This window comes from Solanum tuberosum, unplaced genomic scaffold (genome assembly GCF_000226075.1).
Source record: "Solanum tuberosum cultivar DM 1-3 516 R44 unplaced genomic scaffold, SolTub_3.0 scf00420, whole genome shotgun sequence".
Taxonomy (NCBI): Eukaryota; Viridiplantae; Streptophyta; class Magnoliopsida; order Solanales; family Solanaceae; genus Solanum; species Solanum tuberosum.
The window spans coordinates 58,452-74,013 of record NW_006239340.1 but is presented as its reverse complement, the minus strand read 5'-3'; the positions used below and the strand labels follow the sequence as shown (position 1 = coordinate 74,013).

At 30.8% G+C, this 15,562-nt stretch overlaps 1 protein-coding gene and 1 non-coding gene across 2 annotated transcripts; both read right to left on the bottom strand.

The window, feature by feature from the left end:
* Positions 1-3,457: 3,457 nt before the first annotated feature.
* TRNAP-AGG (transfer RNA proline (anticodon AGG)) lies at positions 3,458-3,529 on the bottom strand. The gene has a single exon. It is a non-coding gene; the product is annotated as a tRNA-Pro (tRNA).
* Positions 3,530-11,809: 8,280 nt separating this feature from the next.
* On the bottom strand, positions 11,810-13,068 carry LOC102602119 (protein MKS1-like). Its single transcript, XM_006362745.2, has one exon. It carries the CDS (start codon positions 13,017-13,019, stop codon positions 12,189-12,191), a length of 831 nt encoding a protein of 276 aa, XP_006362807.1. The 5' UTR covers positions 13,020-13,068; the 3' UTR covers positions 11,810-12,188.
* Positions 13,069-15,562: the final 2,494 nt, after the last annotated feature.

Below are 15,562 nucleotides of genomic sequence, written 5' to 3'. Positions count from 1 at the left end.
AACAAAATGATCCACAATCAGCCTAACACAATAATATAACCTCAAAAGAAAAGATTTGTGAAAAGACCAAAATGCCCTTAAATTTCCGGACGGACTCCTTGCTAACTGCCCAACTTTCAAAGGGCATAACTCGCTCATACGAACTCGGAATCGAGCAAACTCGGTGGCGTTGGAAAGATCGTTCCAAGGGCTTTCCAAACATAACTGGAACTACTCCTGGATCATCCTGAGCTAGGAGTTATGACTGCTCAAAGTTGGCCAAAAACGCACTGATTTTCCACACTTAACCAAATTTCCAGGTTCTGAACTTTTTCCAAAAGTGACTACTTCCAATTTCAAGCTACTTCATATTCATTTTAAATTGTCGGATGTAACACAATTAAAACGAAATTACATAAAAACCCCTCATAGAACCTCATTATAAAGCCAACGCAAAGTCATAGGCTCTTGCTTAACCTATCATTTTCTGAGTCGTTACAATTGTGTAGGGCCAGTAGCTTACAAATTGGCCTTACTTCCCAACCTATCAGGAGTTCATTCGGTATTTCATGTGTCCATGTTGAAGAAATATCATGGGGACAAAGATTACATCATAAAATGGAACTCAGTTGTGTTAGACAAAGACCTTCAGTATGAGGAGGAACCGATTGCAATTCTTGATCGTGATATGCATAAGCTAAGGACTAAGAAGATTAAGTCTGTGAAAGTTCAGTGGAAAGTATCATCCAGTTGAGGAAGCTACTTGGGAAATCGAGAGGACATGCGAGACAAGTATCCCTAGTTGTTCGTCGATTCAGGTACTACTCTACTCTAACATTAACCCGTTTTTCCTAGTTGTCACTCGGGGACGAATGATGGGTAAATTGGTATCTATTGTAACGATTTGTTCCCGTCGTTATAAAGCAATCCAACAGGGAAAAATTTTGGGCCGGAATTTTTTTCGTAGTAACTTGGAATTTCCCATCTAGTCCAGATTTGGACGAAATCGGAGTCAGTAAGGTCTAGGGAAATTTGGTAACAATTGGGTGATCTAATTATCATTCTGATCACATGAGTAGATAACTAAGACGTTAAGGAACCCGTATGACTTTACGAAATGGAATTCAGGTGAATAGAACTCCCGAAATTGGTCTTAGCGTGAACAAATATTTTCTAATTGTCATGGAATGAAGATGTGTTGTGAAATGGGGGTTTGAAATTCTTAAAATTGCTCACTATTTCCGTGCAAGCCACTGTGGCGGGATTATTTCCGCCAAGGCGGGGCCGCTATAGCGGGATGAGGTCCGCTGTGGCGGGACAGTCACAATTTAAATCGGAAATAAACCCCAAAATCATTTTATTCTGCACTTTTCGACTTTGAGAGCTAGGAGACGACCCAGTCAGGTTCTTGACCGTTTTCACCATTCTTGAGGCTAAAGGTAAGGTTTTAACTCTCCGGATCCATTTTTCAATCCGTAGAATGTAAATTAATGGGTAATTATAGGTGTGGGAGGGTTTTGATATGGATTTTATGGTGGAAAAAACCCTAATCTGGGTATGGGGATCAAGAGTTTGACCTAGGATTGATATTATTGTTTATAATCCGGATAATTAGGTGTTGTTTATTGATCCTTGCATTATTATGATTGTTTGTAGACCAAGAACAAGTGGAAAGAATCCGAAAAGGGAAGAATCAAGTTTCTCAGGGGATTCAAGCTTTGTTCGAGGTAGGTGATAGTTGTGATTTCATGTTGTGTTATATATATGTTTGTTCTTGCTTCATTATAATGCATGTGTGCATGCGAATGTTGCATGGTTGATTTCACTAATCGTAAATGATGATAATTGAATAATTGCATGCCATGAATCATGACTTGATTGTATGATTATGAGAATGTACATTGCGATTGTGATTATGGCTTGTTGAATAGATCGGATGTTACGTTCCGACACACTAATTGGATTGGTTGCTGCGTACCGACATAAACCTTGGAACGGGTGTCACGATCCGACACACTAACTTGAAACGGGTACCACGTATCGGTACACTAACAATTTGGGTGTGGGTTCCATGAGAGGACCATTGACTTGACATAACTGTGTAATTTGAGAATTGTGAACTTGATCGTTATTCGTAAATGATATTGATATTGTATATGTTCGGTGTATGCATGTTATTATTATGTTGTAATGGCTTATGTATGTTACACTTAGTGAGATAGCCGCGTGATCCTACCAGTACACGATGGTTGTGTACTGATATTGCACTTGCTCTTTCTTTGTTTAGTACAGAACATCTTCCGACGGCTATTAACAGACCTCGTTTAGAAGATCAGTGATCGTCATCGAATTCATGGGTGAGCCAGTTCTTCCGGGCTGCCATGAGTTCTCTTTCGTTTATGTCCCTATTTCGGATTTAGACTAGTACATTAGGATTTCTTATGTTTAATTGGGTTGTACCCATTTTCTTAGACTTGTTGAACTTTAGATGTTTTGGTACATTGACTTTCAGGTTCTAGGTATTATTCCACATTTGTTTTGATTAGACTTTTGTTTGGAGTTTATGGGAACTCCCTATTTTTGTCCCTTAGCATTTAAACCTGCTTCCGTAACTTTAAATGTCTTAGTTTTGATTGAGTTTGTTAGTTTTGGTTGTAGTAATGGTTTTCCCACCAGAGGGTTAGTGTGGGTGCCAATCACGACGGTCTAGGTCGTGACAATGATTGGTATGAAGAAAAATAAATATTTTTTATTAATTGATTTCTTATTTATTTTTTAGTGTTTGATAAGTAAGTATGTATATATAATTTAGTAAAAAATATATGAGATAATTATACTCTAGTATTGTTCATAAAGTTACATTATATAATTTAGGCAAGATTTTTTATGGCTGCCTAAATTAGCTGAAAGGAGAAACTTAAGGGCTCGAGATGACTGTCATGGGGTCATAGACTTTCTCCCGACCTCCAAATATTCAAACTCAAAAACCAAATGATAGACTTCGATGAGATGAATCCAACACTATCAAGAATAGGGTTAAAATTGCATCCACAACTCGGAAAAATCTCAAACTACAAATGCAATTATTGTAGCGAAATTTCAAGATCAAAGTGTCATTCATTTTGTATATTATTGTATAAAATTGTATATGAGTGTACATATATCTTTTATATATTGATGTATTGTATTGTATATCAAGTTCTTAAATATTTTTGTATAAAAGAAATATATATATTGTTTGTATATTATTGTATACCGACTATATATTATTATATACTGAATTCTATAGTTATGCTAATTTGCAAATTGGTCAATTGTATTTTTGAGGACCCATAGCCGGCCAAGAATGTGGAGCTTTTCGGGATGAATTTAGGTTTAGTTAGGCTTCAATGTGGGTCTTGAACACCGGGTGAAAAATCAAAAAATAAATAAAATTAGACAACCAATGAAAATTAAAAAAAATTAAAAACACTCAAATGGGGCATTCCGAGAATTGAACTCGGGACCTCTCGCACCCTAAGCGAGAATCATACCACTAGACCAAATGCCCTTTTGATGTTTAGTAAAGGTTTAACATAAAGAGAAAGTGAAACTCTGAAGCAAATATATTATATATTCCCCTCGTTTTAGACAATGGTCCCTTATATTTGAGGGTAGGTTCAAAATAGTTATTTAAGTATGCACAAAATAATTTTAATCTTAAAAATTTATCAAAAGTTAATATTTTAAGTCTCCGCAAAATATTTACTGAACTATGTAAGTTAGATTTGAATTTTGATGAGAACTAGCATAAACTGACATTTAGATTCACAATTGTGTTGCATATCATAGGTTTTGGTGTAACTTTCTTGATTTTTATGATAATCTTTTTTTCTCTCACTATAATTCCATCAAATCTAACAAATATAAATTGTTATATATTTGGCGAAAACAAAAAAGAGTAACTTTCACATATAGCAAACATAAAAATCATATTTGTATGTTATAGCTATAATTTGCCTAATTGCGCTCCATAGCAAACTCTATTAATATGTATATTTCGTTATACATATACAAAAGAAGCAATTGTATAATCTGTTTCGGTATACACATACAAAAGAATCAATTATATAATTTGTGTTTGTATAAAGCGAGAAAGAGAGAAAGACAAAAGAAAACTAGGCAGAGAAAGATTTGTATTTGTATAATCATAAGGGTATAGGACAAAAATATATGTATTTGTATTTGTATATACAATTTTATCTCGCTTTATACAAACACAAACACAATTTATACATTTGTGTTTGCATAAAGTGAGAGAGGCGAGCGAGATCTGGGAGAGGGGAGAGAGGGGAACGAAAAGATATGTATATTTACATTTTTCTCTCGCTTTATACGAACACAAACGCATTTTATACATTTGTGTTTGTATAAAGTGAGAGAGGCGAAATGACACCAATTTGCTACGAGTTACAATTAAATCAAACTGTGGTTATAACATTTAATTTGAATTAATAATTTGGTATTTTATACAATTTTCCCAACTAAGAATAGGCATGTGTTTCCTTAATTATTTAACACAGATGAGTAATTATTGTTATAATAATGATATGAAATAGGTTTAAATAAAGAAATGAAAATTTATATAGCTGATTTCAACTTATTTGGAACTGAGACGTATATGTATATTAAGGAAGATAAATATAATTTTGAGGGTTTCTTACAAATTATCATTTCCACAATATACATATCTTTTATTTACTATAGTATTACCTGAAATTATTATGTATTTTTTTACATCGTTTTGATGTATAAAAATTAAACTCTTTCCATAATCGTTGATTTTTCATGTCCAAAATACGTATTATAGCAGCCAACTTGCTTGAAAAGATAGGAAGTTAATTCAACCAGTGAATATATACTACGTCTTGTTCAATATAGGCGTTCTACTTTTATTTCTTTTGGACGTAATTATTATTAAAATAAGATTTGAATTATAATGTATTTAAATAAGTGGGTTAAAGTGTATTGTCAACTAATAAAAACAATTAATTTGGACACAAAGGTGTTTTTGTTTAGAATTTATTTGGGAGTTGATAGAGTAGAAAAGACTAGGAGAAGATTGACAATGTGAATTATGGTGAAATGATTAAAACTTTTTTATTTTTAATTAAAAAATTTAAATTTGAAAACATTGTTTTCGAAAACACTTTTACAATACTCGAATTCGATGGAAAAAGAAGTGGCAGGATATTGGTGACTTTTACTTTACTTCTACCTCTTACTCTGTCACACTAACTTACATTTTCTCTTTAAAAAAGTTACATAAATACACATCTTAAGATATCATAATTTTTAAAATTTTCTATTATTTAAAAAAATATAAAATCCCTTCTCAAATAAATTTATATTCCCTTTCGGATACATCTCTCCCATTAAGTAATGTATCATACATCCAATGAATGTATTCAAGAGCAATAAAAAATCTGAAATTTTTATAATTGGAAAAACTTTCGAAATAAAATGTAATTAGCCTCACATAATTTTTGTGAGTTATACTTTTTTTTCCTTCGATTATAGTCTTCATCTGATCCAAAAAAGATTCAAATATAAATCCAAAAAAATTTAAAAATCAAATATAGGCGCGAAAAAACAAACAAACTACAGGCACAACCAAGTGCATGCCTCAATATTATTTTAATTTCTCCTTCAATATCTGGTATCTATCTTTTTTAAGCTTTTGATTAATTTAAATTCGCACCGTTTAAGACTCACTAAAAAAGAAGTTCAATCAAGATTCATGGCTCAATATTTAGTGTAGTAAAGGATATGTTTGGTACGAAGAAAAATGTATTCCATAAAAAATATATTTTTACTTATTTTCTAATATTTGAGAAGTAAACAAAACACTAAATACTATCCAAAAAATATTTATGTGTAATTTAAACTAAGAATAGGATGGGTGAAGAGTAGGAGGTTCAAAGGGAGCGGGGAGGAGACAATGAAAAATATTATAACCAATAGAATATGAAAAAAATAGTTTTCCTGCACCAAACACACCCAAATCTTTGATCTATATATTTTCTTCTTCTTTTATTATTTCTTCCAAATAGAGCCAAGTAATAAGTAGTATTTTATATCCACTATTGTTAGATTACATACCTTTTGATATGCTAAATTATATATGTTGACTTGTTTCTTCCCTTTGTCCTTTTCCTTTAATTTTCGACTAGATAGATCTAGGGAAGATGAACATACCAATCATTTTTTAATATATGTTACAATGTTGTTCACACATTTGAAAAGTCAAGTATTGATAATAAAAGGTACAAGTATTGAAAATAATTTTAAATTTAACGTAAATTATTAGTTTTATTTCTGAATTATTGATAGTCTTAAAAGCACTCATCTACTTGACTAACTCAACTTAAATACACCCCTGATCTGTTACAATATTACATAATAAGTGGTCTCAAACTCTTGTAGGAGCGTGAGATTTTTAATAGAATACATAGAGAAGTGTTGAAAACACTCCTAAACTTGACGAGAATTAGGGGTGTATTTTACTCATGTGGCAAGATCAGGGGTGTATTTAAGTTTAGTTAGTTAGGTAAAGGGGTGATTTTAAGACAGTCAATAGTTCAGGAAAGAAACTAGTAATTCACGTCAAGTTTAGGAATATTTTCAATACTTCTCGTAATAAAAATAATTCACCTCTAAAGAAACTTGAAATATAAAACAATGTTATAAAATATAAACCCATCCTTACACACACAAATCTTGTGAAATACCTCAAGATCTCAAACTTTTCTTTCTTACCCACTAAATTTCTCTTTATTCATATCTAAATCCATTCTAAACTAATAACAGCCCCACCAAATTATTTTTAAATGATTCAGATTAACTGTTAATCTAAAACTATAATTAAACCCCAATATCATATGATTTAGAACACGTAAACGTGTATTAGGTAGAGTGTTACATTTCGTATCAATTTATTTAATTGATTAACTTAACCTTTTCCCAAGTCATCAATCATGTTTAGGAGTGGTAAACAAGCTGATTGAAATGGATATGAACATTGATCAGAAATTAGTTAATAAAAAGCAAATAAAATAGTTGAACTCCCATATTTCATACGGATAAAAAATGGGTTAAGTAACAAATAATATGAATATTTATATCATCAATGACTTAAGGAATATTAGTCAGGTGAAAACACAATTGAAAAGCAAAAATATGCTTAAACTCTCAGAAAAACTAAAATAAGATAAAATAATACTAAATAATAATAATTAAGATTTAAGACTAATAAAACGTAATCTCCAAAAAAAAAAAGAATTCATTAAAAATAGCAAACAGATAAATGAATATTGATAGTATGGATATTCATCTAAATATCCATTTTAGTGGATAATATACATATTTGATTAATTTTTACAGAGCCGATTATCCAATTCATATTGAACGAATATAAATATTTTCTAAATAAAAAAATTAATTAGTTTGTCAGCCCTAATCATGCTCTGCAAGTAGATATATAGCTTTGGTGTCAATATTTTTAATTTAATCTACATTTAAGTCAATTCCCTCCTCTTATTTTTCTTTTTTGAGAGCATCCCCTAATGATATTTTTTTGACTAAAGATTCGTATTTCGTTTTCTAATAAAAACGTGATATTGAATCCTAGTCTATCATTTAATGGATAAATTAAAATACAAGGCAACAAATTAAACACGTATAGAAAAGTCAAAACAAAGATATATATTGGGAATTCATTTGACCTTAAATATTGCACTATATAAATAGCTCCACATTTAATCACCTAGGCTGTGGTGTTGCACCGGATATGAAGCTACTCATCTCTTAATAAGAGGTCTCAAATTCAAGTCTTGTGTATAAAAAAATCATTAATAGGGAGCGTTTTCCTCCCGAATGAGGTTCTACGCGGCACGAATCCAAATTATTGAAACTTCAATGCGGATATCAGACTTAGGATGGAAATAAAAAAAAAAAAAAACAGAAAATAGAAAGTGTTGATAGTTAACATGTTGTATACTACAACTTCACAGTAAGAGATCTCCTCTTAATCAACTCATTGTGAAGATTTTATCTCTTACTTTGAAATTAAAGTTCAATTTGTTAATTATCAACGACATTAATTAAAAAAAGTTCTTTAGTAGTACAAATTTTAAGTTTTTGTACAATAAACTATCCTAACAACCACTATTAGGTGAAGGAATTTATGAAGTTTGAGAAGTAATTGATGGCTTAACAATTACTCTCTCTATTTCAAAATAAATTAATTATTGAGGTAATGCACATTTATTAAGAAGAAATTAAAGTTTAGGGCATAAATTGAACACCACTTTCTTTTTTTGCCCTTTTAGTTATTCTCAAACTATTCTTGAAAATATAAATTATTCAAAGTAAAATAATAAATATGAACCGTTAACTCTCTTGAATTATCACCTAGAAAATGTAAATCAAGGGCAAAATGAAAAAAATAAAAAATAATTCAACATCTCTCTTGAACTGTGAACAATTCACTTATTTTGAAATATGAAAATAGGCCCAACAATTTACTTATTTTAAAATGAAGGTAGTATTATTTAGTGTTAATTTTATGATTGGTCACTCAACTAACTTTTATATTATTGCATTAAAGTTACTATATAACTTCTTATAACGAAAAAAGAACCCAACTTAACTTATTCTATGTTAATTAGGAAGAACCATATAGTAATATCCATCTTTTTCTTCTTGGCACAATCCATATAGTTTGATGAAAGTGCTATAAATAGACGGCCAAATTAGGAAAAGTTCTACTAATTGGGGAATATGTTACTAGCATTTTAAACTACAATCTAGTTATATACGGAACTAAGAACTCATTTGCTATGAGGTATAAAGTATAATACTTTCAGAATTAAATCAATGAATATTTTATCCCATGTTTGGTTGGATGTATTAGGTAGTCATTAGATTAGAATTTTTGTCATAGTGATAAGATAAGTTATTCCATATACATGGTGGAATAACTTATCTCGGGATAACTTCTCTCAGAATTAATTATCCTAAAATAACTTGTTCCTAACCTAACGACTCCTAAAAGTACGGCTTAATTACTCCCACGGGAATGTTTCTTTTTCTGTTTAAGATGATTCCCTTTGAATGAAAAAGTTGAACTTAATTATTATACTGTTGTAGTTCTAAAATTTTCCCTCACAACAAGCCATTTTGTTGGTTGAGCATTCTTTTCTCATTCAAAAGGTAATTAAGGGGATAAAATAAACTTTACTCAACAGCAACAATAACATATTCATCAGTGTTTTAAAAGGCGGGGCGTGAGGCGAGACGTTTTATACAGTACAGGGAGAGGCGTAAGCCTCGAGACACGGGGTGTAAGTCCCATGGATCTACGGGTCGTAGTCTCATGTATATTCAATTTTATAGTTTTATTACTAATAAAATAAGCAAAAGTAAACCTTTCAACGATTTATGATTTTTATTTGAGATAAATATTAATAATCAATAATGAAGAAAAAAAGTATTATAATTACTATTTGAGAAATATCATTACACCAATAATAAAAATATGATTTAAAGCAAAAAATTCAAAAAAATAAACTAAAAACGTCCGGCCGTACGTTTTTACGCACAAGACTTACGTGTTTATGCTCGGGGTTTACGCCTCAAATTTTAGGACTTACGCCTTATAATCTACGTCTTTAATTTACTCCCCAAAGCGTTTTTGGTACGCCCCACCTCGAGACTCATCCCAAAAACGTTTTTGAAAACACTGATATTCACTATAATGTAAGGAGTATTTCTTTTTTCCTACACTATACTAAAGGGATACAATAAATTTACTCAACACCAATAATATCATACTCAATGTATTCTCATAAATATGTCCGAGAGAAAAAAAGTAGCCCTTCAGCTCACAAGAAATGTAACCAAACTGAGGTTGAAAAAAATAATGACAATAAAATAACAAGATAGACGAAGAAAATGAAGCAACAAGTAGTAGTAAAAATGAGGATAAGATACTACACGAATACTAAATAATACTAACTGTTAGAAGAAAAATAATAGAGAAATTAATAGTTTTGAGGTGTGAAAGATCACTATCTTTCAAGAGTTATTGCATGTATATATTTTTAAGGATGACAAACAATTCTCTATCAGGATATAACAAAACTTGAAATATATATGCAATTGAATCCGCTCCTTCTGAGAATGCTTTGTATTTATAGAACTTACAAAAATGACTTTTCATAATAGTCATGTTCTTTCATGTAAAAATGACTTTTCATGAAAGAGACACTTATTTTCTGAACAATCACAACCTTACGTTGCTCCCTTTTTGAAAAGACAAAACTTTTGTTGCTCCCTATCTGAACATATATAAGTGGACTTACTCTATTAAATAGACTAAATGGGCTAGGCGTTTAAAAAGACCTAAAAGATGGCTTCTCCCACCAATGTGGGAACTTTCCCTTTATATTACAACTATCCTAACACTAATAAATAAGGAGAAGATGAAAAGAGGAGACTAGCCTCCTATATATTTCTTTCACATAAAAGTACGACAACACTCAACTACCTACTAACCTTCTATCATAATTCTAGGTCACCATAACTTCGATCCTATGTAGGATTAGGTCGCTAAAGATGCATCATATCCCTTGTCTAATCACCTCCTCTAGTTCTTGTTCGATAACCTCTCACACGTCTTTACTGATGCATCCGCATATCTCCTTTACACGTGCCCAAACCATCTCAACCTTTCTTCTCTCATCTTGTCCGCCAAAGAAGTCACTCCTACCTTGTCCTTTATACTTTATTTCTAATCTTATATCTTCTAGTATGCCCATACATCCACTTGATTGAGCGTCCTCATATTTGCTACCTTTATCTTATGAACATGTGCATTCCAACACTCTGCCCATACAACAATAAAGGTCAAACCACCACTCTATTCCCGCTCCAATATGATGTGCCACATCATGATTGATAATATACTCATTTTAATTTCTTGAATTATAAACCTTAGATACTTGAAGCGATCGATCTTCACTTCTACCTCCATTTCACATATCACATAGTTGAATTTGCATTCGGGGTACTCTGTTTTCGTCCTACTTAATGTAAAATCTTTAGATTCTATAGGATTTATCTCCAAACTTTCACCTTATTGTTAACTCCACTAGTGCGTCTTGTCGATCAAGAATTCTATGTTATCAACAAACAACATACACCATGACACAATGTCGTGTCAATTCTTCCATCACAAAACAAATTTAGAAACGGGCTAAGGACTTGATCCTTGTACAACCCCATCATAACAAAGAAGTTTTTTGATCAATCACTCACACTATTCTTGTTCAGATCTTACCTAGCTTCATCGTATATATCCTTAATTATCCTAATATAAATCACACAAGTACACTATAGTCTTCGAACATTTTCATTAAACCTCCTTATAGTAAGGAACTTTATCATGTCTTTTTTCTAACTTCTTGTATAATAATGAATGATTGAAACTGTTGAAGGAAAAGATGTAACAACAATATTTTCACTCATTCAATGAGATATCAAGCAAAACTTGGGCAGTGTGTACTAAAAGTCCTATCAAGTCATTATCAAACAACATTTGTGTAGTATTATACAAAGATAAACTTTTAATTCAAGGGTCCCATTAAAATGTCAAGTAGATGCAGCCAACTCTTACAGGTCCACAAGTATCAAACCTCATTTATAGCTTTGAGCTGTCATTTAAAAGAGAGAAAAAAAGAATATATTTTTCTTAATATCCAATATACAAAAGCCCCCCAAAAATACAGAATTTGTAATAAATAATTAGTGAAAATGTTATATATGCGGGAAATTACAAGCCAAAATGTGTGGCAAAATTAAAAAAATATGATGATATCAAAGCACAGATACAAAAATCAAAACCTATTTATCTTTTACCCTAAAATGCTTATAATAAAATAGTCAATAATTTCAAATACAAAGGGGCAAAATAGTAAAAAAGAAAAATAAAGAACCTCCACTTGTAAGAAACACCCTAGTTGATATTTGACTTTTCTCCTTGTGTCCTAGCTGCTGTTTGACCACCTTTACAAAACATCATAAATTCCATTTCTGCCCCTTCCATCCCATTTTCGTCATTGAAGAACTTCGAAGCTCAAATGGAGTGACTAATCAAGTATATATATATATCAAACGTCGAATAAGTTATTGAAAAGATCAAAAGTTGGAGTACCGGGAGATAAAAATAATCGCGGAGAAATGAAATTATTATTCGAAGGGCTAGGCAAGAAATTTGGTAATTCAAAATAATTCTTGTTGTTGTTGTTGTTATGTAACACGGGACTTAAGTCATAAAAAAACCCTAATGGATTTGGATCATTTGATGGTGGTGAAAAAAAGTTTGGTGGTATAGGTGGAAGTGAAGATGGATTTGGTGATAATATTCCAGGAAAAACTCCACCACGTTCAATTTCTGTACCTATTTCTATACCTTCATGTACCATATAATTATAATTTTCAATATTTTCACAATTTTTTTGTAATTTTTTCCCTTCTGGTACCCTTGTTTTCTCTATCGAGGCAAACCTAGCTGCTGGAGATATCGCCCCGGTATTCATATTTTCTTGAAACGGGTAGAATGATGACGTGGCAGTTTCCGTGCTAGAACATGTGGCGGAATGATGATTTGGCCCGGTTAGTCTTTGTACTAACGTCATGAACTCGCTAGGGTTTGCATGGATTACCTTGGGAGACACCGTGTATATTATGACCGGTGGTCGTGGCGGAGCTAGTGGTTGTTGATGGTGATGGTGATGTTGTTGTGATGGTGGCACTGGTGGTTTTCTGATTTTATGAGAATCTTTACGCACTTTAAGTGGGGCCGGACGTGGTCCTTGAAGCTCTCTTCTTGGTGATTTTCCGGCGGAGTTTTCCGGTTGATCCATTTGAGAGTCAAAAGATGGAAGGAAAGAATAAGGGGAAGCAAATTTTGTTGATGTTGAAAAGGAGGAAAAAGGCATTTTACAAATGACAAATTTGAGAAAATATAAGGAGGTGTTACAAGAATATTTAAAGAGGGAGGAAGTCAATGGTGTATTTTTAAAGTAGATATATATAATATAAAATACAAAGAGAAAAAAAAGTAAAATAATTTAATTATTTGTTATATAAGTTGTATATAATTGGTTAGTTGTTTTTTGTTTTAAAAAAAAATGTTACGTAGGAGTTTTAGGGTTTAAATTAATTAGGTTGTCCGGCGGTTTATGTTATGTTATGTAGTCATGTAAGACAATAGTTCTTTATATTATTATTTCTTATTCGGTGTTCAGTATCCACATTGAATTTCGATTAAATTCGAATTCGTGTTAGAAAGTTTCATATTGGAGGCAAATCGCTTTCTAATAAAGGTAACTCCGTATCCAGAAAGACTTGAAACTGAAACCTCTAGTTAAAGATGAAAGTACTTACCACTCCGCATGTTGGTATGTAAGACAATAGTTTGAACATGTCCAAATAAAGAGAAGATGTGGTGGGGAAAAAGTCAATTTTGGTGATGGATTGATGACAACAGAAGAGGAGAAGAAAAAGAATAGTAAGTAATAGTATTATTTAGTAGCCAAGTGGATGTGGAATGCATTTATATTACTCTATCAACTAGCAAACCAAATATTTAATGAATTAGGGTGTATTTCTTGGATGCCAGTAATGTGACTTTATTACTTTTATGGTTCTATTTAGGTGTCTTAGGAAAGACATTTGGATCGTATATAATAATATCAAAATATCTTTTTTATGATTTTAACTATATATGTTAGGTAGGATGTTAAAACGAGATAGTTATAAAATATAGAAACAATATTCGTTTACAAGCGTACCAAATTAAAAAATAAAATTGATACCTCTGTCCGATTTATGTGGCACAATTGAAATTTTGAAAATCAATTAATTTTTTTAGTCGAAATTTCTTTACATACCTTTTAAATATTTTATGATGTCAATTAATGATTGTAATTTACATATATAGAAATTTGAATATCAAAATTTCAATTGAATCATATATATTAAGACTTAAAAAAAGTATATAAACGATTTAGAACAACACATTTTTGCTGGCCTCTTCCTGGGGTCAAAGGAACTATAGTACTGTTTTTTTTGTCCTTTTTATCTCATTTTCTTCTTGTTATTCTAAAACAAAGAAAAGAAGATGGTCAGCGTCGAAAATTGATTTGAATATGAAATTGTCTTTGATAAATAGTATTTTATATTTCAAGCCGAATGAGATCTAAAATTTGAAATGAATTTAAGGTTTATAAGTTCTGAGCAATTTTTAATTAAAAAATATATTATTAGAAGTGCCAAAGAGGAATCGAATCCTCACTCGAACCCTTATAAAAACAATGACGAAGTATAAGCAAGTTCTATGGTGGGACTAAAGGGTTCCCAATAAATATTTATTATATATTTAGTAGATTTTTCAATATAAATATATAGAATGCACAAAATTATAACTGGATTTTCAGGACTTGCACTCGATACACTAGATTTGCCTTTTTTAAATATTATTTTTATACTAGATTTGCCTTTACCCCCACACAAATTCAAATTAGTTGGGCCAAGTAAGAATCGGAAATAAATAAATAAAAAACAAAAAAAACAAGATGCCTAATTAGATAAGATTATCAATAATAAAGAGGAAATTAATTGCTTTTGCTTTCTCTTAACTTGTTAATTTTTGCAAGTTAGATGGATAACTGGGTCCATATTTGAATAAAATAATTGAACTTTAATAAATATGGGTTTGCTAATTTTCTTATAACTACTCATGCATGTTATAATTTGTCAATTAATTAAGTTGTAGTTGAATGATTAACAAGCTCAAGTGGTGTATATATGCCGGGGAGCAAATCTTTAGTTGGGTTTTCATTGCTATTTTAGTGCCATATTTTTTAATTTAATTTAATTTTTGCAATTTTCGATATATTTGTTGTCATATCAAATTTAACACTTAATTACCAAGTTATAACTCTCTACTTAATAGTATAAATTGGTAGTTAAGCTAAAATAACTACTAGTTTTGTTATAACAAACTAAGTTATATTGATAGTGTAAAAAAATAGTGACATAGTCGATGTATATAACTCGAACCTAAAAATTTATCACACTCTATAAATTAATAACATAGTCAATGTTTTTATTAAATCAATAAATACTTTGAAATGTGTCATTTGCATACACTTTTCACTTAATCATATTATTAATCAAATAATTTAGCATTTACCTTGATAAATCAAATATAAATTGATGTAAATGCTCAATGTGGGTAAGTTTAGTTTCAATCATGTACTCATATTTGAGTACAAATATATGCACAAATAATGATTGTCTTTACATTAATTCTAGCCGATATAGATATGTCCTTAATTACTTTGCTATGTTATTGCTTCTTAGTAATGGTATCATAATTTTTATTAAGAGCAGTCAAAATATAATAGAATATTCACATGAAGAATGTAAGAGGATTAAAAATAAATAAATAAATAAATAAATAAATATATATATATAT